The 24,839-nt window shown below is 38.6% G+C and overlaps 1 protein-coding gene, 2 long non-coding RNA genes and 2 pseudogenes across 7 annotated transcripts; 2 read left to right on the top strand and 3 right to left on the bottom strand.

The window, feature by feature from the left end:
- The first annotated feature begins 1,931 nt into the window (after window positions 1–1,931).
- On the top strand, window positions 1,932–6,769 carry LOC103318668 (uncharacterized). 2 transcript variants are annotated; one of them, XR_513228.3, is made up of 4 exons: window positions 1,932–2,389; window positions 3,567–6,011; window positions 6,358–6,445; window positions 6,547–6,769. XR_513228.3 is itself a non-coding variant. In XM_089043479.1 (3 exons), exon 2 carries the CDS (start codon window positions 3,685–3,687, stop codon window positions 5,968–5,970), a length of 2,286 nt encoding a protein of 761 aa, XP_088899605.1. In that variant the 5' UTR covers window positions 1,932–2,389; window positions 3,567–3,684; the 3' UTR covers window positions 5,971–6,011; window positions 6,358–6,769. The 2 variants fall into 2 exon arrangements, 1 of the variants encoding a protein (XP_088899605.1); XM_089043479.1 differs by having other exon boundaries at window positions 6,358–6,769.
- LOC103318853 (aspartic proteinase CDR1 pseudogene) lies at window positions 6,496–7,601 on the bottom strand (annotated as a pseudogene).
- Window positions 7,602–10,451: 2,850 nt separating this feature from the next.
- Window positions 10,452–11,733, bottom strand: LOC103318852 (aspartic proteinase CDR1 pseudogene; annotated as a pseudogene).
- Window positions 11,734–12,241: 508 nt separating this feature from the next.
- Window positions 12,242–16,478, top strand: LOC103318667 (uncharacterized). Of its 3 annotated transcripts, XR_016122999.1 has the most exons (7): window positions 12,242–12,545; window positions 12,921–12,991; window positions 13,482–15,072; window positions 15,627–15,780; window positions 15,880–15,951; window positions 16,135–16,200; window positions 16,277–16,478. It is a non-coding gene; the product is annotated as an uncharacterized LOC103318667 (long non-coding RNA). The 3 variants fall into 3 exon arrangements; XR_016122997.1 differs by having other exon boundaries at window positions 16,135–16,478; XR_016123004.1 differs by lacking the exon at window positions 12,921–12,991 and having other exon boundaries at window positions 12,265–12,545; window positions 16,135–16,478.
- Window positions 16,479–17,724: 1,246 nt separating this feature from the next.
- On the bottom strand, window positions 17,725–21,240 carry LOC103318665 (uncharacterized). 2 transcript variants are annotated; one of them, XR_513227.2, is made up of 4 exons: window positions 20,820–21,240; window positions 19,649–20,698; window positions 19,401–19,478; window positions 17,725–17,858 (listed from the first exon to the last, which is right to left on the bottom strand). It is a non-coding gene; the product is annotated as an uncharacterized LOC103318665 (long non-coding RNA). The 2 variants fall into 2 exon arrangements; XR_016123307.1 differs by having other exon boundaries at window positions 20,825–21,240.
- Window positions 21,241–24,839: the final 3,599 nt, after the last annotated feature.

The following is a 24,839-nucleotide window of genomic DNA, read 5'->3' as shown; positions in this document are numbered from 1 at the left end:
CCAGTGAATTACACACTGTATAGGACAGATGGCGGCCACGTGTTGGGCATTAGAATAAAGCCCATAAGAACACTTTATTTTTTTTTCTTTCTATTTCTTAAGGTAAAATGAAATTTGCTCATATTTCTTGTCAATTTGCTCCTCAGAAGTGTTACTCATCTATTGGCTAAGCAGGCGCTCCCGTCTCAGGACTTTCAAGTGTGGCACTTTGATTTTTAAAAAAAGGTAAAATGAAAACTTGTAATTATCCATAAATCACGTGTAATTGGCCACAGATCATGCTTAATAAATAAATTCGAGTATTTTGGTATAAATTTTTGTTGAACCTTCAAGATGGAATTTGCATTCTGTAAAACATATCACACCATATCAAGTCCAATTTTACTAGTTTGCAATTGCAACCCTTGTCAAAATAATAATTTTTAATTATATTAAAATAAATAAATAAATAAACAGCTTTTGCAATGACAAATTATATAAGAAACAAAACGACCGTAACAAAAAGAATCGAACATCACCATTGTTTATTGTTAAGCACTCCTAGTCCTAGGTAAGCAAGTGACACAAACATCACATGCACTAAACCAATTAATAACATAATATACATTAATTAAACTTAACTAAAACGAGGAGAACATATTAATCAAGCATAGACAGTGGAGGTTTTGGAAGGGGGTTGCCATCAAAACCAGTTTCTTGAAACTTGCAGATAAACAAGTGGATGTCGTTCAAATACCCAAGGAGTATCATCTTTTCAGCCCTCAAAAAACTGTTAGCTAACTCCATGGTACGATGAAGTTTGTTCATAGCCTCATAAACTTCATAGCCCTCAGTGATCTTTCTCAGTAGACGTTCACTTTCCTCAGTCAGACGTTTCTGCTGACCAGCCTTGGCCTTGCTCTCTCTCTTTCTCTTCAAGCTGGCAGAGGAGGGAGAATAAGCTGAAGAAAACATTGTCTCTAAAGAAACAAGGCCTAGAGGTAGAGGATATTAAATAATGGGTTACAAAACAATGCAAAGTGGTTAATTATGAATGAAGGTGAAGAAGAGGATGAGGATATTTATCACTTTATATTAATTTGGAGCAGCAATTAGCAATTGCATAATTTGCATATGCACGACGCAACTTACTAAATTTGGATTTATGGATGAGATAGAAAGATATGTTAATTCATCAATTAGACTTTTGTACATATCTAATCAAATTGTAGTTATGAATTTCGACTTGTACCTTGTTTATGAATTGATGATAAGATTGTAATTATGAATGCGTGCTACTATTTCCACCCGTGTGTTTATGAATTAGTAATTGGCATGTTTATAGGTTTTATTGAAAATATAAAGTTTGTGAGAAAATAAAGGAGGGCTGGAAATATCATCACTCTCTCTTGCAGGTTGTTGTTGAACCTCGTATTTCAAGTTGGCCCATATTAATCATGGGTTAAGTTTCAGCACTCATGTATTGGGCCCCTTCCTCATCCTCATGTAGTTTTGACGTTTTTGTTGTTTGGGCTCTGGTTTGCTGCAATGGGCAGTTTTAGGCCCCAATTAAGAAAATTTAAAGCTTAATTAGAAAAAGTAATTAATTTGGAATAGAATAAATATTTTGGTTATATTGTGCTTACGTTTTGTTCTTAGCCATCACATATGTGATCAATTTGATTTGGATGATCTATCAAATTCAAAACTTCATGCACAGTTGTATTATTCATCCTTTGATCAAACAATGATGCACAAAATAAAATTTGTTTTTATTTACATAGAAAAAGTTGTCACCACTGCAATTTTCTTTTCTTTTTCAAAATCATTTTAATGGATAGATTTCAATTCCTAATCTAAGCTCAAAGCAACAATTCATATTATTTTATTTTCTTGGGTGCCTTTCCATAAAAATCAAAGCTATTATAAAAACAGTAGATAGCCCATGGGGCAAAACAGTAAATTCAGAAAAGCCATTCCCAATTTCTTTGACCTAAATACCCCTTTTTCTCTCAAAGCCCTCGTACCTGTATTTCCCTTCTCAACCCTCACATACACTGCCTCTTCTGCCCCTGTAATTCCCAATCTCTCTTCGTCTCCTTCTTGCCCTTCACGATTTTCTGCACAATTACCCGCCAAAATCCTTCAACTCCTCTTTTCAAATTATCGTTGTTTTTTTTCTGTCCCCCTTTCGCACTCCATCTTCTCTCTCTCTCTCTCTCTCTCTCTCTCTCTCCTTCCTGCAATTCCAAGACCTTGACTTTCGAGCTCGATCCGTCTTGCGTCGCTTTGGGACTTCGATTTTTGGAGTTTTGAGCACTTCCCAGTTCTGTCTTCTGTTGATTTGGTTAATTAGAAGATGAATTTGTGGATGTGATAGGGTCTGAAGCTAGGGTTTCGGACATTTCAGGTATCATGTTGTTTGATTTTCACTGTTGAGAGCTTTGATTTGTTGGCGTTCTTTGATAGGTTTGTGTTATTTGGAGTTTATTTCAATCTTTGAAAGTTTATTCCGGTCCAAATGAATGTTTTATCTACTGTGTATGGTTTGTTTGTCCTGTCAATATGTTCTCTTGGCTTGGTTGAGCTTTTATTTTTTGAGTGTCTTATTAATGTGTTAAATTAGCTTGTTTTACTGTTAATTTCGGTGTAGCGATTGTTTTGGTTGGTGGGTATGGTCCTGGTTCAAAGATGTTTTTTTTAGTAGTTGGTTAAGATATGGAGCTCTAGACGTGAATGCATTGGTCAAGGATTTGAACATTTTGGATTTGTTGTCAATGACGATTTGCTAACAAAATAAATTTGTTTGTTTTGAGTGGCATGGTGTCCCATTCTGCATCTCCGTTTTTCTTTATATGGTTAATGGTCTTCTATGAAGTAAGAGTTACTGAATTAGAGTACTCTTTTTTGGTGGCTTGGAAACTTTTTCAAACGAAGGGGAAGTTAAATTCTGGACTTTGTGTTTATGTTTTCAGTTTTCAAAGATTGTAAGCTCACTTGAGCTGATGTCCATGGTAGTGGTGAGATCACCTGAGTGATGCTTATGCTTTAATAGCTCTCCAATGTGAAAAGTCTAGTTCAGCTTTCGATTTCCTTTCTTTTCATACTGTTCTCATCAGAAGCGGATGATGCTTGTTTTGGTTGATTGTTTAGATCTCCAATAACCAGAATTGATGGTTTAAATTTGCTTATTTCAAGTTTGGATACACTTTTTGTTTCAAAGTTCTTGTGGATTTGCGAATTCGTGGTTTCTAATGTTAATGTGATAAAAGATGCTGAAGGTGGGGTTTTCAGTCTGGTATGTTCTGTTCATGATTCTATATTAGGTTATCTTTTTCTCTTTTGGTATTTGTAAGCTGGTTACTTGCTTTCAAGGCATGCAGCTTCGAGAAGTGAAAGAATGTAAAAAATTGCCAGGTGTTGTTTGTCTTGCTAAGTGTGTCCTTTCATATTTTCCAAGGTTTGATTATCTTTATTATCATGCTAATTTTATTGTATATGGAGATGTGCTTGTAGATTTTAGTGTTGATGCTTGATGTGATAGAGGTATGCGATTGGCTATTGACTGTAGTTATGTCACTTTGTAGGCATGCTTTAGTACAGTCTGAACGCAGTGCTTCCAACTATAAATTGGTAGTTACTTTGGGAGGCTGTGGAGCTGTGGACGTCTTTTTTATACTTTGATACATCGTGATAAATTCGTGAATGGCTAACCACGAGTTGATACTTGGGCAAAGTCACAATTTAGCACTCGGGCAAAATCAGCAGGTACTGGGCCACAATCATAACCTAGGCCTTGGGCAAAATCATGAGTTTGAGATGGGACAAGCCGACAATCATCATTTAGGTTTGGGACAGGCCAACGAGCATCATTTGGGTCTGGGGCAGGCTCATGACCATGACCTGGGATTAGGGCATGCTCATGACCATGAATTGGGTTTAGGACAGAGCCATGAGCAAGAAGGGGATGATGGTCACAGCTACGGGCATGGGGATGAGTTAGGTATGGATCGTAAACCTAATCATGATGACCATGAGTTGGCTCTTCATCCTCAGAACCATGAGTTGGGTTTAGTAGAGAACAATGAGCTGGCTGTCTCAGAGGACCAAGAACTTGATGAAAATTTGGAACTATCTATGGATCATAATCATGAAATGGGGATAGAATCTGCCCATGATATGAGTGTCCAGGAATCCCAGCTTGTACTCAGCTCCAGTCCTGTAATTCAGGCCCGTATGGCGATTGTAAATCCCAATTATGAATTGGCAGTGGGGCAAGAGTTCCCTGATGTCAAGAGTTGCCGGAGGGCTCTAAGGGATACAGCCATTGCCTTGCACTTTGAAATGCAGACTATTAAATCTGACAAGACTCGCTTCACTGCCAAATGTGCCAGTGAGGGATGCCCATGGCGTATTCATGCTGCAAAACTCCCAGGAGTTCCAACTTTCACAATCAGGACCATCCAAGAGAATCATACATGTGGAGGAATTTCTCATCTTGGCCATCAGCAAGCCTCAGTTCAGTGGGTTGCAAATTCTGTGGAGCAACGGCTTAGAGAGAACCCTAATTATAAGCCAAAGGAGATACTGGAGGAGATTCATCGAGTTCATGGTATCACCTTATCATACAAGCAAGCTTGGCGAGGAAAGGAGCGTATCATGGCTGCAATGCGTGGATCGTTTGAAGAAGGATATCGCTTGCTTCCACAATATTGTGAACAGCTTAAACGGACAAACCCAGGGAGTATTGCGTCTGTTTATGGAAACCCAAATGATAACTGCTTCCAGCGTCTCTTCATATCATTTCAGGCATCAATATATGGTTTCCTGAATGCTTGTCGGCCCCTCCTTGGGCTTGATAGGACATATTTGAAAAGTAAGTATCTAGGTACTTTGCTTCTTGCGACCGGTTTCGATGGTGATGGTGCTCTCTTTCCTCTGGCATTTGGGGTTGTTGACGAGGAGAGTGATGATAATTGGATGTGGTTTCTTTCTGAACTTCATAATCTGCTTGAGATTAATACAGAAAACATGCCTAGGCTTACAATTTTGTCAGACAGGCAGAAGGGCATTGTAGATGGAGTTGAAGCAAATTTTCCTACTGCTTTTCATGGCTTTTGCATGCGTCATTTGAGTGATAGCTTCCGCAAGGAGTTTAATAATACAATGCTTGTTAATCTTTTATGGGAAGCTGCTCATGTTCTCACTGTAATTGAATTTGAAGCAAAAATATTAGAGATTGAAGAGATATCACAAGATGCTGCATATTGGATTAGACGGATTCCAGCTCGCTTGTGGGCTACTGCTTACTTTGAGGGAACACGGTTTGGGCATTTGACAGCTAACATTGTTGAATCGCTAAATACTTGGATATTGGAGGCGTCGGGGCTTCCAATAATTCAGATGATGGAATTCATTAGAAGGCAGCTAATGACTTGGTTCAATGAGCGTCGAGAGACCAGTATGCAGTGGACATCGATTCTTGTGCCTAGTGCAGAGAGGCGCGTTGCGGAGGCTGAAGAGCGTGCACGCACTTTTCAGGTCCTTCGTGCTAATGAAGCAGAATTTGAAGTTATATCTCATGAAGGGACGAATGTTGTGGACATTCGGAACCGTTGCTGCCTTTGTCGGGGCTGGCAGCTTTATGGTTTGCCATGCGCACACGCTGTTGCAGCACTTAAATCGTGCAGGCAGCAAGTCAATCGATTTACTGAGAGTTGTTTCACAGTTACCACCTATCGAAAGACATACTCACAAACAATACATCCTATTCCAGACAAATCCCTATGGATGGAGTTATCTGATGGAGATCCAAATGCAAGCAACGCTGCTGAGGTTCTCATCAACCCACCTAAGTCACTCCGCCCACCAGGAAGACCAAGGAAGAAGCGTGTTCGAGCTGAAGACCGTGGCCGTGTGAAGCGAGTTGTGCATTGTAGTCGGTGCAATCAAACAGGCCACTTTAGAACGACGTGTGCAGCCCCCATATAAATCGCCTCTATTGGCAATTAGTTTGCTGCTATGGAATCTGGGTACGTCCCTTCTGTGCAAAAGGATTTTTGCTTTTTGTGATTATTTATGTAGTCCTTGTTAGTTAGATCAGTAAATTAGTACGTACATGCTGTATTGCGTAGAGAATTATGTGGATCAAGCTTATTTATCTGCTATCATATATGAATGCTATTAGCACCAATAATTCAATGTTGACGGTGAAATTTGCGGTTCAATTTTTAGAGCACCAAATTGATCAACACCTCACTAAAAAGTTTTAACCTCGTCTTCGTGGTTGTAAAATAACATTGATATATTTTGGGCTTTTGTTTTTGTTTTTGCATTTTTGGTGTCCAATGACAATGACCATTGGCCTACCTGTCACAGCTAACGGCATCGATGCTCGCGAACAAGGACAACAATCTAGTGTAAGAAAATTAAAAGTACTGAACTACTTGAATGGACAAAAGAAATGGTAAATTAACCTTTTATTTTATTACCAAGAAAAGAAAATAATAAAAAAGCTTATTCTTTTGTACAATCAGTTGGCTTAAAAAACACCACGCTGCTTTCTAGGTCATAACTAATGAAGAAATCTGACTGGGCAAAGTTTCCATAAACACCACCATCACTGGTGACATTCTGCATTGCAAAGCAGAAAACCTCCTCTCTTGGTGGAATGAAGGTTTGTTTTGGTAAAAATCTCACATCAGCACCACCCTGGAAATGTACAGTAAATATTGGTCCTTTGAGATTGGTTTTGCTTTTGTAGCAAAGCTGAAAACCCAAACTTGGATAATTTTCTAGGTGTCATTGGAATTTGACTTTTCACTTCTGCTACCAAGCGGTCATAAAAATCTTGTGGAATGAGTGTGGGAGGCGTGCCTGTGTCCATGAACATGTTGCCTTTTGAAACATTCCCTGATGAACTAAAAGGCACAAGCTTATCTCCAACACTAATTCCTTCAACTGTCACAAAATATGGGGTCTTGTCTTCTTTGGAAACCAAAGGTGTTGAAACCACACCTTCCCCTGATACTAAACTCGCTTCCCCAAAACTGATCTTGCTCTCAATACTAGGATCAGTATGAAATGGCATCAAACAGAAGGAGAATTTGTGGCCCCCAACTAAGGGGACCCAATTGAGAAACAAGTGATAAGGGCCCTCCTCCCAGGCCAACTATTCCCATTTCATTGTCATTAAAAGTCCCAGTATTGTTAGTCCACAACCAAACACAATATCTTTCAGGGAAGTTGCCTCCCCTGAGGTGGACCGTGGATGTTATGGTAATTGTCTCCTTGGCCAAGACTCCTTGGGTCAATTCAGCACCTCCATACCCATAAGTGTAATTGCAGGTGTGTTGAGGTGAACATGTCCCAGTCCCAATTGCATGACATTCTTGTGCATCACAAGGAAGGTCACTATATGTTGAGGATTTCTCGGGATCGAACTTGGCATTAAGCTGCTTGTAGCAGCCATGACATGGCACACATTGTGTCCACACTAGGTCACTGCCTGTATCGGCAATGCCGTACACATCAAACGGTGGATTTCCAATCGAGAGCTTCATCAGATACTGGCACTTGTCAGGTCTTACTTGTGCGCTGTTTGGATAGAATACTGGTCTCATGGAGCGTCTGCGTCCAAAAGCTTTGTTGAAGCTCTTGGAAGAAAATGGTGAATTTGGAGAGTCTCGGTGGATAAGGTTGGCACTGAACCCACTATTAACACCTGCTGATGCAGCTAAATGACATGCAATCAAAACGAAAAGAATAGTCACTGCACCAAAGTCTGCGGCTGCCATGAGAGAGACTGAGATGAGAGAGAGCTATAGGAGAGAAGAAAATGAGATTGCTTAAATTTGCATACACATCCAGTTTCAGTTCAGGCAACAGATATAAATGTAAGGAGAGACAAAGCCTTGAAACAGAAAGTGGTAGATTTGTATTGATGGCTAAATCTGTAGAGAAAGGTATAAGTAGGCACACATGGATTTCCATGGTCACCTACAGTAATGCTTGCCTTAGATTACCTACTAATTCTTCCCCAGCCACACATGAAATTTCATGCCTATTTTAAAAACATGTATATTATTATTAACGCGCGTTAAAATCTAGAAGTGTTACACGTGGAAATATGGCCGTCAGCTAAGGTAGCTTGGTTTATTCAATCTTCCAATGAATTTTTGCTTCACCTACCAATATGAGAAGATGGTAGTGGATGCAACAAACCACCAAGACTAGTCTCTTGTACACATATATGGGAATATCTTTGAAGTTGGGGGAAATAAAATATGAAAAATTTCAAGTGTTTAATTAGTCACGTCCTTACATGGAGATATTATATATGCTAATTGTGAGTGATTATAGAATGCTATGGTAGTACGGTCACGTGATATATCTTGTACATGTGTTATAATAGAAGTGGATATTTATTGATATTATTTCCTAAAAGGGAGAAAATAAACCATACCATCCACCCATATTATAACACGTGTTCAAGATATACCACATAATCATACTACCATAGTATTCTATAATTTCTCGCTAATTGCCCTTCATTCTATCCATCAGCTTAGTCAACTCTATCAAATCTCTGCATCAAGCCACGCCAGCAATTTTTCACTGAGAGTAGGAAGCTCAGCTCAAATAACATTTATTTATTATTGTCCTTAATTACCTTTAGCTTAATTAAGAGTAATGCTACACTTACCACATTTTTATCTCACATTTCTATATTACATGATGTGACATGTGCATATTATATGTCACATCAATTAAATCAATGAAGTGTATTTTAATTAAGACAATTAGAAAAACAAATACTGGAATAAATCATAAAAGAAAAAAATATATTAAATAATTTTTATTGATATGGTTGTCCACATCAGCTGCCACATAAGATGATATAAGGATGTAGTATACAAATGTGATAAGAATAACATTATTCCTGAACTAATAGCTTTTGGCAGATCACTTACTAATTAAATATTTACAAATTTATAAATAAACCCAATCCTAGACATGTATTTATAAAAAAACCCAAGCACTATTTAAACATAGAAACACACCCAAAATCAACTCCAAAGTCAACTTTTTGGGTGTGTTTATAAATGAGTTTTGAGTGTGTGTAATGATGAGTTTTGGGTGTGTTTATAAAGTGTTTTGGGTGTTGGGTTTTTTTATAATTTCAACCTCCATTTTGGGTGTTTTAGTGAAACTCCTTTAAATATTTGGGTCAAAAAGGAGTATTTCCTCGGCGCTAATTTGAAGTTGACCCCTGCATGGGCTAAACACGTCCAACTAGTATAAATTCTCGTGTTTTTTGAATTTTTGAATTTGCTTATTTGCTTTTGGTATTTGACAAGTTTCGTATTTGGCCAATTTTTTTTTTTTTGGTCAACCATGAATTAGATTCCAAGCCAAAAGGCAACTGATAGGAAATACACAGAAAGCAGAAACTAAGACAACTACAGAGTCTCCTTCATCCGAATCGCTACAATCCAGCAAAAGAAGGAAAACTCCAACTCTAAAAAACAAAAATTAAGGAGGACCTGGAAGACCATCAGATACCAAAACATGTATGAGAGACAGCGGTGGTTGAGTAACCCACTTTCCACTCCACCGCTCGGCAACCTATCGCTGCACCTCATGAGTCGCTCAATTTGAACTCCTTTGAACCCAATGCCAAAAACACTTCAACCGATCGACTTTACGCCAAATAACCTCAATAGAAGGCCTCGATAGTCCGGCACGGTTCCTTACCTCCCCTTTGATCCCGTCCACAAGGGTCTTTGAGTCGATTCCACGTAGACATCACTATAGCCCAGATTGGCCGCAAGCTCCAGCCCCAAGACACCGGCCTCCACCTCAAGAGCAGAGTGACCCACTCGTGAAGCAGAGTGACCCACTCGTGAAGCAGAGTGACCCACTCGTGAAGCAGAGTGGCCAATTTGTGAAATTTGCTTCTGTCTACTAAGGGAGATGTCAAATATCAAACATCTCTAAGGGAGATGTCAAATACCAAATATCAAATTTAAATTTGATGGCTGATGTGGTAATTTGACATTTACACAGTTTTACACTCCATCCAATATATCAAATAAATAATTATTGTAACAGTCAAATCATTTAAGATAAAGAAGAAAAAAAAGAAAAAAAAAAATAAATGAAAGTAACAGCCAACTATCTTTTAAAAATATTAAAATATTCATTTGACATCTTACTTTTGGGATGTCAAAAATAACATCTCAACCTCCAGCCTTCATTCCACATCAGTTTTGACACATCGGTTGGAGTGATATAAGATGTTATTTCTAGTCATTAAATGTTTATGTGGCACTTTTGACATATCGATTGGAGATGCTCTAAAGTGCCATGAAGTTTAAATTTAAAATCACTGGTTTGTAAATCAACACATTTTTCTATTGGGCTAGACCGGATTGACATTCCTTTATTATATATTATGTAATTGGAACTTACTATTCTTTTGTACAGTCAGTCGGCTTAAAGACGCCACCATTTTTTCAAGGTCATAGCCAATCAAGAAATTTGACTGACAAAAGTTCCCATAGATACCGCCATCGCTGGTGACATTCTGGGCTGAAAAGCAGAAAACCTCATCTCTTAGTGAAATGAAAGTCTGTGTTGGCGTCAACTTCACATCAGCACCCTCAAAATGCACAATCAATATTGGTCCTTCGAGATTGGTCTTGATATTGTAGCAAAGCTGAGTTCCCAAACTTGGATCATTTTCAATGGGTGCCATTGGGATCTGATTTTTCACTTCCGCCACCAAGCGGTCATAAAAATCTTGCGGCAAAAGTGTGGGAGGTGTGCCTGTGTCCATGAACATGTTGCCCTTCGAAACTTTCCCGGACGAACTGAAAGGCACAAGCTTATCTCCAACACTAATTCCTTCAACTGTCACAAAATAAGGGGTTTTGTCTTCTTTGGACACCAAAGGTGTTGAAACCACACCATGCCCTGATACTTCACTACCTTCCCCAAAACTGATCTTGCTCTCAACGCTAGGATCAGTACGAAATGGCACCAAACAGAATGATAATTTTTTGCCCCCATGGTCCCAACTAAAGGACCCAATTGAGAAACAAGTGATAAGGAGCCTCCTCCCAGACCAACTATTCCCATTTCATTCTCATTAAAACCCCCAGTATTGTTATGTCCGCAACCAAACACAATATTTTTCAGGGAATTTGCCTCCCCTGATGTTGATCTTATGGTAATTGTCTCCTTAGCCAATACCCCTTGGGTTAATGCACCACCTCCATAAGCATAACTGTAGCTGCAAGTGTGTTGCGGCGAACATGTCCCGGTGCCAATTGCTTTGCATTCTTGTGCATCACAAGAAAGGTCACTATATGTTGAGGACTGTTTGGGGTCGAACTTGGGATTTATCTGCTTGTAGCAGCCATCACAGGGTGCACATTGTGTCCACAGTAGATCACTGCCAGTGTCGGCAATGCCATAAACATCGAACCGCGGATTTCCAATCGAGAGCTTCACAAGATACTGGCCATTGTCAGGTCTTACTTGTGACACTGCGCTGTTTTGATAGAATATTGGTCTCTTAAGCTTGGAAGGAGTTTTGTAGTGATTATAGAATGGTGAATTTGGAGATTCTCGGTGGATAAGCTTGGCACTGAACCCACCATTAGCTGTTGATTGGCATACAAGAAAAGTCAAAAGAACGGTCACCACACAAAAGTGTGGATGACCAAGGGTGGTGTCTGCGGCTGCCATGAAAGAGATTACGAGAAGAAAAGTGCCAGTAGATTGCTTGGACATGCAATTTCAGGGAACAGGTATAAATAAGCGTCATACAAAGCCAATATAAACAGAAGGTTGTTTCTAATGGTTGCACTGGATTTGTAAAGTTAATTTGATAGTCATGGATTTGTAAGATCACCTATATTATTGCTTTTGATTTCCTATGGTTGCGCACTGGATTACCTGCTTTGATAAGAGATATTTCAGTAGATATGTTTCTTGATCCTCAAGGTAGGTTTCACTGGTGGCTAAATCTGAAAAGGGCAATCTACTCTTGCCATTTAAGGCACGTTTACTAAACAAGAATGGGAATGCAAGGAATGTGAGTTATTTCAATTTCACGTTACTAGTATAGTACCCCTCACAAATCTTACACAATTTTTTGGTCGAGAGATATTTACAACTAGTCAGACCAAAAAAAAGAAGATATTTACAACTAGTACTGACTCCAATAAACGCGCGTACCGTCCCGAAAACGAAATTCCATCCAAAATATAAATATATTGTTCGCTCGCTTAATACTTTTCATTTTTATCCCATTTCCTCCGTCTTGTTTTCCTTTGGCCTCCGCCGAGATCGCGGAGATTGAGTTCCGATACTTCGTAAGGAACTCCCCTGGACCATCGACAATGAGGCGCTGTAGAGGGCCTTTTCTTCCTCCTGTGAGAGAGCACCGAATCGAAGATCATCGAGGACTGTCAGATCGGTACCTCGAGGTGCTTCGAATTCGTTATCTGCAGCAACATGCAAATGCGATCCTAGGAGGCCAGAACCTTGATTTTGGGGTTAGTGTTCTTCTCTGATGTTAGAGCCGCTGTTCTTTTACGATCTTAGGGTTAGCTAATTTTATTTTGCAATGTCAGGGTTAGATAGCGCTCTTTTTCCATTGCAATATTAGCTACCGTTATTTTTCGATTGCAATGTTAGGTTTAGATAGCTTTCTTTAGCAGTTGCAATGGTAAGGGTTAATTAGCGTTCTTTTGCGATTTCTATGTTAGGGTTAGCTAGTGTTCTTTTGCGATTGCTATGTTAGGGTTAGCTAGTGTTCCTTTGTGATGTTAATGATAGAGGGGCTTTGCATGTATCAGGTGTGGCTTCTCTTAAAGTTGTTTTTAAACCATAGTGCATAGACGAAGTAAAAATAATTTCATTTGTTGCAGACATCTGATCTTTTTGGTTGTGCTCATGTTGGTGTGATGGACTTGCTGTGGTTCCCACAAATTTACCATAGGTTAGTTTACTTTCTCTTGGACCCGCTAATGTTTTTGCTACATGGTTTGATGTATAAATGTATAAACATTAGCTTATCCCTCCCTCTCCTCCCATCTTTGAATATATAGGGAACTTCAATTTGGTGTGTGAGTTAAGTCCATCCATTCCTTTAAGATTCCGTATTAACCCTCTAACCTTTAGAATGTTCAACTTCCTAAAATTTGTTAAGGCCTATCTATGATTTTGACCTTTCCTGCTTTACAAGTAGAGTCACAACACAGGGACTACTATGATTTTAATCGAAGAATAGCTTACAAAGTTCACATTTATGAAACAAAGCTCTTGAATTTTCAGTAAGATAAGATTTTATCCCTCATTTTATTCATTCATATATGCTTTACATATGGAAGATCTGCCATAGTGTTATGAAATTTTTTATGACCCCTTTAGTAAGCAAACCATTCAAATGTTTATCTGGTTTCTGACTCATTTTGCTATTATGTTTGTAGAAAGGTGGAAATTGTTTCAGAGATTTGCAGGCAAGTGTTTATTGTGCAAAGCTGAAACATAATTGGGAGTGATTGATATTGTCTTATTGAGAAACAGTGGTGCCAGTACAATGGGCAGCAAAACTTTGTTTAAATGGTCGAAACAAATCATGACTTCCCAACTTGAGCAGCTGATAAAAGCTGAAAAGGAAATACAGAAAGCTATTCTCATATTTCATTCCGCAACAGCCTAGTACACCAGTGGCTTTCGGCATGATCACACCACCTTTGGTCTCATGGTCGCTAGATTAGTCTCCGCGAACCAGTTCAGGTCAGCTGAGGCGTTACTTGATAGGATGAAGGAGGAGAAGTGTAGTGTTACAGAAGATATATTTCTCTCTGTTTGCAGGGGGTATGCCTGCGCTCACAGGCCACTGGATGCTGTCAGGGTCTTCCACAAAATGGAGGACTTTCAGTGCAAACCAACCCAGAAATCTTACATTACCATACTTGGCATTCTCGTTGAAGAAAACCAGTTAAAGATTGCTTTCAGGTTCTACTAGTATATGAGAGAAACGGGCATTCCAGCTAGCACTGTTTCGCGTATATTTTGATCAAAGCCCTTTGTAAGAACAGTAGTTCCATGGGTGCAGCTCTTCGAATATTTTGTGAGATGACCAATCATGGGTGCCCCCAAGATTCAGATACATATGGTACTTTGATTAATGGATTGTGCAAGTTAGGAAAGATTGGTGAAGCAAAGGAGCTCTTCGATGAGATGGAAACAAAAGGTTGTTTGCCCTCTGTTGTTATGTATACTTCCTTGATACATGGCTTTTGCCAAACCAACAATTTGAATGAAGCTGTGGGGTTGTTTGAACACATGAAAACCAAATGTCTTTACTTACAGCTCTTTGATGGATGGACTTTGCAAAGGTGGGCGTTCTTCACCAGCAATGGAATTGTTAGACTTAATGGTCAGTAAGCGCCACAAGCCAAAGAATATTACTTATAGTACTTTGCTTCATGGATTCTGTGAAGAAGGAAAGCTTCGAGAAGCTTTGGAGACTCTAGATAGGATGAAGCTTCAAGGCATGAAACCAGATGCAGGGCTGTATGGGAAAGTAATAAGTAGCTTTTGCAATATTTGCAAGTTCCAGGAAGCTGCAAACTTTCTTGATGAGATGGTCCTCGGAGGAGTTTCACCTAACAGACTAACTTGGAGCCTTCATGTAAGGATTCATAATGCAGTGGTACAGGACTTATGTAGTAGTGGCGATCCAAATAGAGCTTGTCAGCTGTATGTTTTTTTTTTTGGGGTTAAGACCTTGTCAGCTGTATCTTAGCATGCGTACCAGGGGTATCTCCATAGATATGAAGACATTTGATACTCTATTGAAATGTATCTGTAAGAAGGGGGACCTGCACAAAGCGTATCAAATTGTTGACGAGATGGTGCTTGATGGATGTGTTCCAGATGAGGGAATATGGAATTCCATGGTGGATGGGTTTTGGAAACGCAAGAAGGTGCATGGACCTGCTGAGTTGTTGCAGGCTGAGCTGATGAGTGAAATGGTTGATCCGGAAACATAAATCTGAAAGTTTTGAGTTAGTAAGTGCTGTTGTACGCATTTCATTTCCTTTCTTCCTGATCAATAAAGATTGTTCACCACGTTGCCTTTTCTTTTTCCTTTTTATGAAATTATAAGTTACTGCCTCAGAATATGACTACTTGCATGGCACATGATTTATAAAGCACTTGCTTAGTATAGTGTCGTTGGTAACTGTCCTTAGTGAATTTAACCCTGATAGTTGGTAACTGTGGCGCTGGAAAGTATTTTTCTGAATATTAACCATGAAAGGTAATCTTTGGTTGACAATCTTGAATTGAATTGTTCTTCCTATATTATGCCTCTGGTTCTGATAATTGAATATCATGATGGTGGCTGGTTTGGAGATTTTTTATTACCTTTGCTGATGTTTTCGAGTTATGGCCTTTTACTCTTGATGAATTTGTTCAAGCTTTTCATGACTACATTGACCAAAAAAAAAAAAACACTTTTCATGACTGTGAGCCGCCAATTTTGTTTCAAAATTGTTCATTCTAGTTAAGTGTTCTTCATCTGTTTTCTACTGCTCGTTGATTTCATACAATTTTGATATCAGGATTCAAGGCTGTTAGGAGATATCCATGTTGCTCTCTTGAGGTTGATTATAAAAGATATCGAAGATGTTGCAAGGACTCCTACTGGATTAGGAGTAAATCAAAAAATGGTGCTGTGCTGCTGATCCTGGAGGTGGACATCCACAGATTGTTGGAGTAATCTCCGCTCTCCGCTCTATGCATGCTTTCAGTTGTTTTGTTTGTTTTTATTGCTTTTTCCTAATTGTATATCTTGAATTTTACTTTCTGTTTCAGGCTTGTGCATGAGGCCTTGATATACGAAACTGGCAGCAGAACTTAAATCTTAAATCTCTGCTAACATGGCCGGTATACCATCTTTTATAATGTGGCAAACATATGCATCACAAGAAGTTTTGAATTGCAAATGAATGAAACTTTGTTGGTTATAGGCATTCACAGTAATTAATATACATATTGTTTCATTTCTTCGCATAATTTTAACCAGTAGTCATTGATGTGATATTGTGAAGGCTGTCTTGTCTTTTGCAGCATTCGCATTGCCTGACACATAATTTAACTAGTGGATGGATATCGACTGTTTTCTCACTGAATCAGGTGAAATGCTTTGTTCCTCTATTCTGTTTGGCCGATCTTCCATTGTAACACGTGAAAACTGCGTTTCGTCTTGCAGGAAATATATATTTTCTTGAAGCAACTGCCTGGCAGTGCTGCAGCTTAATGCAATTTATCTATAGCATGTGAAAGTTAAGTCGAATTTCTTTTCCTTTTTTTTTTCTTTCCAGGAAAATGTTCTGTAATGTCTCTTCGTTTGTCATCGTTACACCAAGTATTGGACCAATAACGCAATGGGCTTAAATTACAAGGGTTCAAAATATTTAAACGCGCCCAATATTATCCCAACATCCAATGAGAGGCCCAGCACTGTAGGCAGCACTTGAAGGAGTGATCTTAAAACTATCCGAGGCCGTATGTTAAATGACCCCAAAATTTAACGAGGACCAAATATGGAATTGTTAGCCCGGTAAAGTGAAAACGGACGTAGAAATCGACCCCATAATGTAAAGCAGCCCCAGAAGTTAGCCCAATAACGTGACAGCTTCAACATGGGGCTTACGATTGGAAAACTGGCCCAATAATTGGGCCAACACGTGGAAATAGGCCTAATAAAGCAAAGAATGGCCTAATAATGACGCATTATTGCAACAGGCCCAACAGTTAGTCCAATAACGTAAAAAGGGTCCAAAACTTGGCCCAATATTGGAAAACAGGCTCATTAGCAGGCCCAATAAGATAGAAAGGTCCGATATTCGACCCAATAACATGAAAGTAGGCCCAAAGTGCTGGAAGCAGGCCCAATAGCCAGCCCAATAAGGTGGAAAAGGCTCAATAGTCGGCCCGATAACGTGTAAAGAGGCCCAATAAGGGGAAAGGCCCAATAGTCAGCCCGATAATGTAGGAACAGGCCCAATAGGTGGCCCAGTAACGTGGAAACAGGCCCAATAAGGTGAAAAGGCCCAATAGTCAGCCCGATAATGTGGGAACAGGCCCAATAACGTGAGAACAAGCCTAATGTCGTAGAAGCAGCTCACAGTGAGGCCCAATAAGGGTTCAAAGGCCCAATAGTCGGCCCGATAACTTGGAAGCAGGTCAAATAAGGGCCCAATATCGTGCAAAAAGGCCCAAAAGTGGGCCCAATACTGTGATAATAGGTCCAATAGTTGGCCCAACAATGTGAACCAGGGCCCAATAGTCGGCCTAATAACGTAAATAACAGTCTATAAATTGGCCCAATAACGTGACAACAGGTCTTGAGCCTCCGCAATAATTGATAGGTCGGCCCAATATCATCAAAACGTACTGTAACTTCCAAGGGCCGATTACAAAATGGGCCGAACGCAGTAAAATGGGCAAGATTTTTACCAGTGAACTTAAATTTTTGGTAAGCCCAATTTTTGTACGGGCCAAAATTTTGGAAAGCCCAATACTTAGATGGTTTAGCTGCAATGTTTTGATGGGCTGAGTAGATGGTCATGCCTACTAGAGTTATCGACAAGCCCAACAAATATTTGGGGCTAATTCCAAGCGCCTCTCAAAAGAAAAAGAGAACGACCGCAGCACTAAAATAAAATAATTTATATTATACAGACTTCTTTTGATTGAAATGAGAAGATCAAATTAGTAAATAATTTATATCTATAAAAACAAAAAGGAATTTTGAGGCGAAATCCTGCTAGCCACTGGTTTCAGATATCCTGGAAAAAAACAGTTAAACAATTAATAAAATAATACTAAGACCCAAAATTTTAGACTACAATAGATAAGAGGACAAAATTAATAAATTAGGACCATCAGAACTAATAACAATTGGAATAAGACTGAAATAAACCAGATGGTCAGTGTGGAAAAAAAGAAGAAGTTAAACCGAAGCACAGAACTCAGCAACATACTGAACGTGCAAGTGTACAACACAGCAAACAAACATAAAGTGTCACACTAACAAAAGACATCATGAAACTTCTTGCATGTCTCTAGAAGAAACATCAATCCCAAAAAAACAATTACCTAACAAAATAAAAAGCTAACAGTAACAGACTCCAGCTTGCATTTCATAAACGAATAATGTCTTCAAAAACTGGACAAACTCTTGGGAAGAACAGTTAAAATGCCACAAGTGGGAATCATAGGAAGAACAGTTCATTTCAGATCGAAAAACAATAGGAAGAACAATTCTTTATGTCAATAACAAAAAAGGAACATAGAACAACAGGTTCTTTTGTTTAAAATGCAAGATGTTGCAACTCATAAGAAGAACGTTTGGTGTGGGATAACCAGTGAATGTTAATGATTACAAACCAAAATATACATACTCAAGAAACATTTTAAAATACCCTATTACTACATTTGTATATCATAACTTTATTTTAAACAACATTTTACTACCAAAAAAAATGCCTGCTAATACACAGAAATTATATACGATATATATCTTCCAGCTTTTACACAATCCAGAGGTAATTGTCAATAGATGATAAAATATGAATGAGAAACTATATCAAATTAAGATTAATGTGTACCAACGAGAGAGCGGGAGAGAGAGAGAGAGAGAGAGAGAGAGCTGCAACACTTCCTAAAATTATAACTTTCAATCTGTCTTCAGTATATATAGGCAGATAAATTTTAGTTGTATAAACATTGCTTGGGTGTATAGATGCAAAAAAAAATACTGAGAACTTCTGAGACTCCTCTCCCTTCTCATCCTAACTTGAAAAGTTGAGACTGATATTGCCTAGAACAGTGCGACAAAATTCGAATAATGCACTAACCTATTTATGATTTTTCACGTTCTAATGTCTTTCACATGATGTTACATTAAAAGTTAGAGAAACCCCATCATCTGATGTTGAGAACATCAGATGGTGGAATAGTCTAGTTATTGATGGTTATTACACCATCAGATTTTGCTACAAATGATTTTTTTTAAATTCACCATGCAATCATGTATCACTGATGTATACAATGTTTCTGATTCTATATGTAAGATACCATTCCCACTCCCTCGTATCATGCCTCTAGCTGATACATCATTCAACAAAAAAAAGCTATTTCAAAGCGCTCCCATTCTATCATTCATGTGTGCCAATTTTGTTTTTGTCAGATATATGGTTCAAGTTTTCATCAATACTATGCTATTTGTCTCTGAAAACATATTTTTGTTCATTTTGTATCCGTTTTAAACAAAAAATGATTTCAAAAAAGAAAAACATCTACATGCTTGAATGAGCAGGGAGTAAAACCTTAACGATATATGGAAGACCCGCTGTCAGTGCCTCTATCAATCGACATCGCACCTTGAGCAAGCTGCCATGGAGTACCTGGAATGGAAACAAACAGCCCACGCATTAATGCATTGAATTAGAGACTGATCTACTAAGTCCTCAGCCTATCGCTCCATCAAATCAAAATCAATGATCTCGGTAAGCCATAAACCTAAGTAAACCCTAAATTTCAAAATCAACTTTGACGGGTCCTGGAACCCCCATACCTAGCCCCATCAGATCTCTGGTGTCGGTGTTAATTGCTGCACGATTTCAACTGTAAGCTCTTGAACGGATTCGATCGTGGATCCATGGCGGCCATCGAGGCGTTAAACCTCGCAAAACAAGAATCGCATTGATGGAGCTTCGCTTGTTTTGCTTGATTGAAATCCGCACGTCTCGTCCTCTCTCTCTTTCTTCACGCTCATGTCTCTGATCTCCAACGAAGGCTCCGATTACAGAGCCCACATTGTGCGGCCGCAGGAGCCTTTCTTCTTTGACATATCTGCGAAAATGAGTGATGAGAAACCCACAAAGAAGGTCAGGAAACCCTAACCTTCTCTGTGTATATCATTTCTCATTTTCGCAGATCTGCTCGGTCTGGAGAGCCAGAGGTTTAAGGTTTTGTCATTTGTGATATCAGCCGCCCTTTTGGGCATAGTAGATTGTGTTCTCCTTCAATACGATGTCGTTTTGGTTTGCTTAATTGCCTCTTCTTGACCCTGGACTCGGCCGCGTGTCCTGGGTTTGAACTCGCATTAGGCCATCCTCTTATAATAGTCCAACAACAAATTAGTCAGAGGTAGTCATAGCCTTTGTTGCCACATGTCGTATAAAGTTACCTACGACTCCTACAAGTGATCCCAAACAACGAAAAAAAAGAAGAAGAAACCAAGGCCAAACCAAACATTTGTGGGTTGCATAAATACAAACAATTTTTGTCGCAACATTATTTCATAATAATCTTTTGGGTTATTTATTGTAGACGTTTCTGAACTTGACCCCCATTTGTAATTGGGTTCATAAACTTTTTTTTTTTCGACAATTACATCCATTAACTCGATAAATAGTTCCAATTGGGTCCTGCCATCCAACTCTGTCAATTTGTCTGTCAAATTGAGGGGGTTAAAAACGTCCTTTCGGGTTCTTCATCTAACATTGACCCCAACTCCCTTCTTCTTCCATCATCAACCCAACAAACCCACCTCAAGAATCTGACTATTTTGGAAAGCCACCTTGTTCTTCCATCATCAATTCAACAACCCCACCTCAAGAATCTGAGTATTTTGGAAAGCCATTTGTTAGAGGAGACTTTGTGCAGAAAATTCCAACGTTCTGGAATTCCAGAAAGACAAACAAAAAACAAAAAACAAAAAAAGTAGCGAGAGAGAAACTTACCCTACCCAACAATTCTCTTCTTCAAGGAAACTTCTCAATTCCACAATCTCTTGGCCTCTTCCCTTGGTTTTCACCTTTTCTTTTGCTTTCATTTGTGTTCATTAGTCTCCCTCTTTGTCTCTCCCTCTCTCTTCCGCAACCTATTCCCCCCTCCTTCAAAACCCAGATCCCAACCCAACATGTAAAAACTTCTTTGCCGAAAACCTTAGTTTGGGTACCTCAAGGAGTTGCTTTTCTGGTCAAGAAGAAGATACAAAACAAAACACTCTATTTCACATAATGTACAAAACCCAAAATCCCAAGTAGACAACTTCAATCTATCTTGACGTCAGGACTGTGGAGGGCAAGGTAGAGTACATTCTTTGGCTTTCTCTCATTGGTTTTAAGGGGGTTGGGTTGGGATCTGGGTTTTGAGCGGGTGGGATAAGGAGGAGAGTGAGCGAGAGAGAGAGAGAGAGAGAGAGGGATTTGGGTTTGGATTTTTTATTTTTAAGTTTATTTATTTAATTAAATATAATTTAATTATTCAATTTTTAAATTTTAAAAATATTTTAATTTAGATGGACTGTTTTAGCCCTCAAATTAACGGCCAAATTGATGGAACGACTCAATTGGAATGGATGAGAGAGTTGGATGACCTAATTGCCGAAAAAAAAAGTTTACGAACCCAATTACAAATGGGAGCCAAGTTCAGGGACGTCTACAGTAAATAACCCTAATCTTTTTTAACTTATCTATGCATCTTTTATTCATTAGGCGTGTAACTTTCCTTGAATGAACATTCTTCTGACCCTAGTTACTTCCAATTAAAGTTCAAACACACTCCATTTATTACCTACATTAATACTTTTCATTCTCTAATGGTTGCGTTGGATTGCCTACTTTGATGAGTTTTTCGCAATTTATATGTATCTTGCTCCTCAAGGTAGATCTGCATTGATGGGTAATTTCAAAAAGGACAACGCACTCTATTGTGATTAATAAATCTTCACCAAAATACGCGTGTCGTAATAGGAACAATTTATTTTCTAAGATAATATTTCAAAATCATCTTTCTTTATGTTGATTTTAATTATTACCAAAACGGTTGATTTGTTCGATATAATTGAATCTGCCTCCGAACAAACACCATCCATAGGTCTTCATGGATGAACAGGTATTACGGCAATCATCATGAGGTTCATTTGACCCATCATCCACCAAGTTTATGTATACGATGAGATTGGAATTCTGATCGATCATAGGGTTTTTTAATGGAAGGTTTTTTGTAGGTTCTTGTGGCAAAATCTTCTACTCATTCATTTAAGGTTAACAGTGAATTAAAAGAGGGGGAATTCAGAGAGTGAATTTATTAATCTCCACTTAGCCTAATGAACACAAACAATACTTCTGAATTGAAGTTTGAAAAATAAGAGCAGAGCAGTATAACAACACAACTGAGCTCACTAAATTATTTTAATTTCACAACAACAACCATTTCATCCATTCCAACAGTGACAAACCAAATTGACATACACAATAAACTTATTGCGGGAATAATCGATACCAGGATTCTTCAACGTCTTTTACTGAAGTTGGAAGCTACCCGGTTTTTCCTTTCAAACCCTTTCTGCTTCCATTGCTACTGGTCGTCTTTTTTATCTTACTCTTGACACGTTTGATATAATCTGAAAATGTGTCCTTGGTAGCCTCCTCATTCTTTGTCTCATGCACACCATATGCTTTGGAGTTGGAGGAACCGCCAAGATTCGTCATAGAATGTCTGATCTTCTTCTTTACGTGGTAAATGTAGTCAGAAAATCGGTCGTTGGTCTCGAGCTCTGATGATGGATGACCCTCTTGTTTATTACCATGTGGCTTGGAAACATGATGATCATTAGCTTTCTGAGCTTTGTGATCATGGGTTGGTAGTGAAGGTTTGGACATGCGGTGGTGAGGATCATTTGTTTGACCAGTAGAGCAGCATAAAGCACTGCAAATTTTCCCACACCCTGACATGGAGTTTGAACGAGTAGGATAGGAGGAAAATGGGGGGCTTTGTTGTGTATGGCACAACAGAACAGAGCAAAGTAGAGATATGAAATAACAAAGCTTTGGGGTAAATCACATATTTATAAGGGAGCTGCAAACATGTGAAAAGAAAGTAAATAGAGTTTCAGTTTCTTCTTTTGGGTTAAATTCTGTGTTGGATGAAAGACACTAGAGAGACATATTTGGCTAATATTCTTCATAAAGTAGACTTTTTTCATATTTTCCAAGTGATGTGATGTTTGGGATCATATTCTCACTCAATGTGTCCTGATCTTCTTCACAAAATAGAATCTCGCAAGCACACTTCATGTAGCACAATCGACTTGACGAGACTGGGATGCTTCTCCAGCAGTTTTACACATCATGACAGGTCAGTTTATTGGGGAGAAAGACTAGATGACTTCAAGAAAGCATCAAGGCTATCTTCCGGTCATTTATCAAGGCAGGAATCTGCAATAGTATTCATGTTGCTACCAGCACGAAAACCTGATTTCCACTAATCATAAATAAATTGAAGTTTGAAAGAATCATCACTTTCTGGTGGCAAACCATTCTAAGAGAATCTTAAACTTGCTTTTAGCCAATGAAGATTCACTTTCGTCCCGGAAGTCAAGATGCTTCTTTGGTAACCTAATACCAATTTACTTACTCACAAAGATCCTTTAATTAACCGCTAAGGCTGAAATCTGTAACCATAAACTAATAATGTTTGTTAACCTTGAATATTAGGCTAAAGGTGTCAGATGGCATCAGGAATTGTTTAGTACAACTAAAAAAATAATTAAGGCATAATTAACACAAGTAAGGAACCATATTATTTAGAAGGAGAACAGAAATTACAAAAAATTATACAGCTTAAGCATTCAAACAAACAAGCAATACAATCTCTGGAATCACCAACACAACCCTTATTAAGTTATTCATCAAGACTTTGAGCAGAAGCTGCATAGTCGTTGCGGGCGGTCACTGTCATTGTAGGTAAAGATCCTCTAAGCAAACAGTTAAGCTCCCATGTTTAGTCCTTCCTTACTCTCGTTTGAAGGAGATAAGATTTCTGCTTCCAATACTTGATGTCTTCCTGATCCTCATCTTTGCACGATTAATGTAATCTGAAAATGTATCTTTGCCATTATCTTCTTTCTTTGTATCATATCCATCATCTCTTGATCTGGAGGCAGTCTTTCCCATGCCAGCATTTGACATAGCTCTGATCCTGATTTTTGCGCGACTAATGTAGTCAGAAAATGCATCATTGTAACCCGAACTTGCTGTCCTATTTGATTTTGTAAGTTGTGCCTCTAGTTTGGGATTTTGCTTCTCAACTTTTGAATTAGCCTTGACATGAATCAGCTCGGCATGAATCTTTGTTGGTGGAGGCATCTCCGCCTTAACCTTGCTTTTCTCCTGCGCTGAAACATGAGTTGGTGCCAGTTTACAAACCGGGCAGGTAAAGCTGAAGATTTTCTTGCAGAAACACTTGGAGTTTGAGCTATGCTGACTCTTTCCCATTGATATGAAAAAAATTGAAATGAGCAAGCTTGTTCTAAGTTTAGGAGATGAAGTAAGGTAGTTTAGTTAAGAATGGCTGCAGAGGGTATTTATTTATCTTTGGCCTTAGTGGAAAAAAAAAAAAAGAAGAGACCTTGAACCTTTTTGTAAGATGGGGTAATTGAGAATCTTGTGATCGTTGCTTCAAAACTGAAAACATATGCAGAAATGAAGAGAGATTTGCCTAAAATAGTAAATGCAGAAGCTTATGATTATTATTATTTTTTTTTTCAAATGAAGTGCTGCATGGGATCATATTCTCAGTTTCTCTACGCCTAATTTATTAAGAGTGGAACCCAACAAGCACACCCCAACATTATCTAGGTATTATTATACAGAACATGATAGCTTTGGTCCAGAAAGAAACAAAACTAGAATAATAGTTAATATCATTGTGATTTTTTGTTTTGTTTTGTTTTACTGTTATAATCATATGTAGAT

This window comes from Prunus mume, linkage group LG1 (genome assembly GCF_029339155.1).
Source record: "Prunus mume cultivar Tortuosa linkage group LG1, ASM2933915v1, whole genome shotgun sequence".
Taxonomy (NCBI): Eukaryota; Viridiplantae; Streptophyta; class Magnoliopsida; order Rosales; family Rosaceae; genus Prunus; species Prunus mume.
The sequence above is the reverse complement of the archived record's forward strand: the minus strand, read 5'-3'. Positions and strand labels throughout refer to the sequence as shown.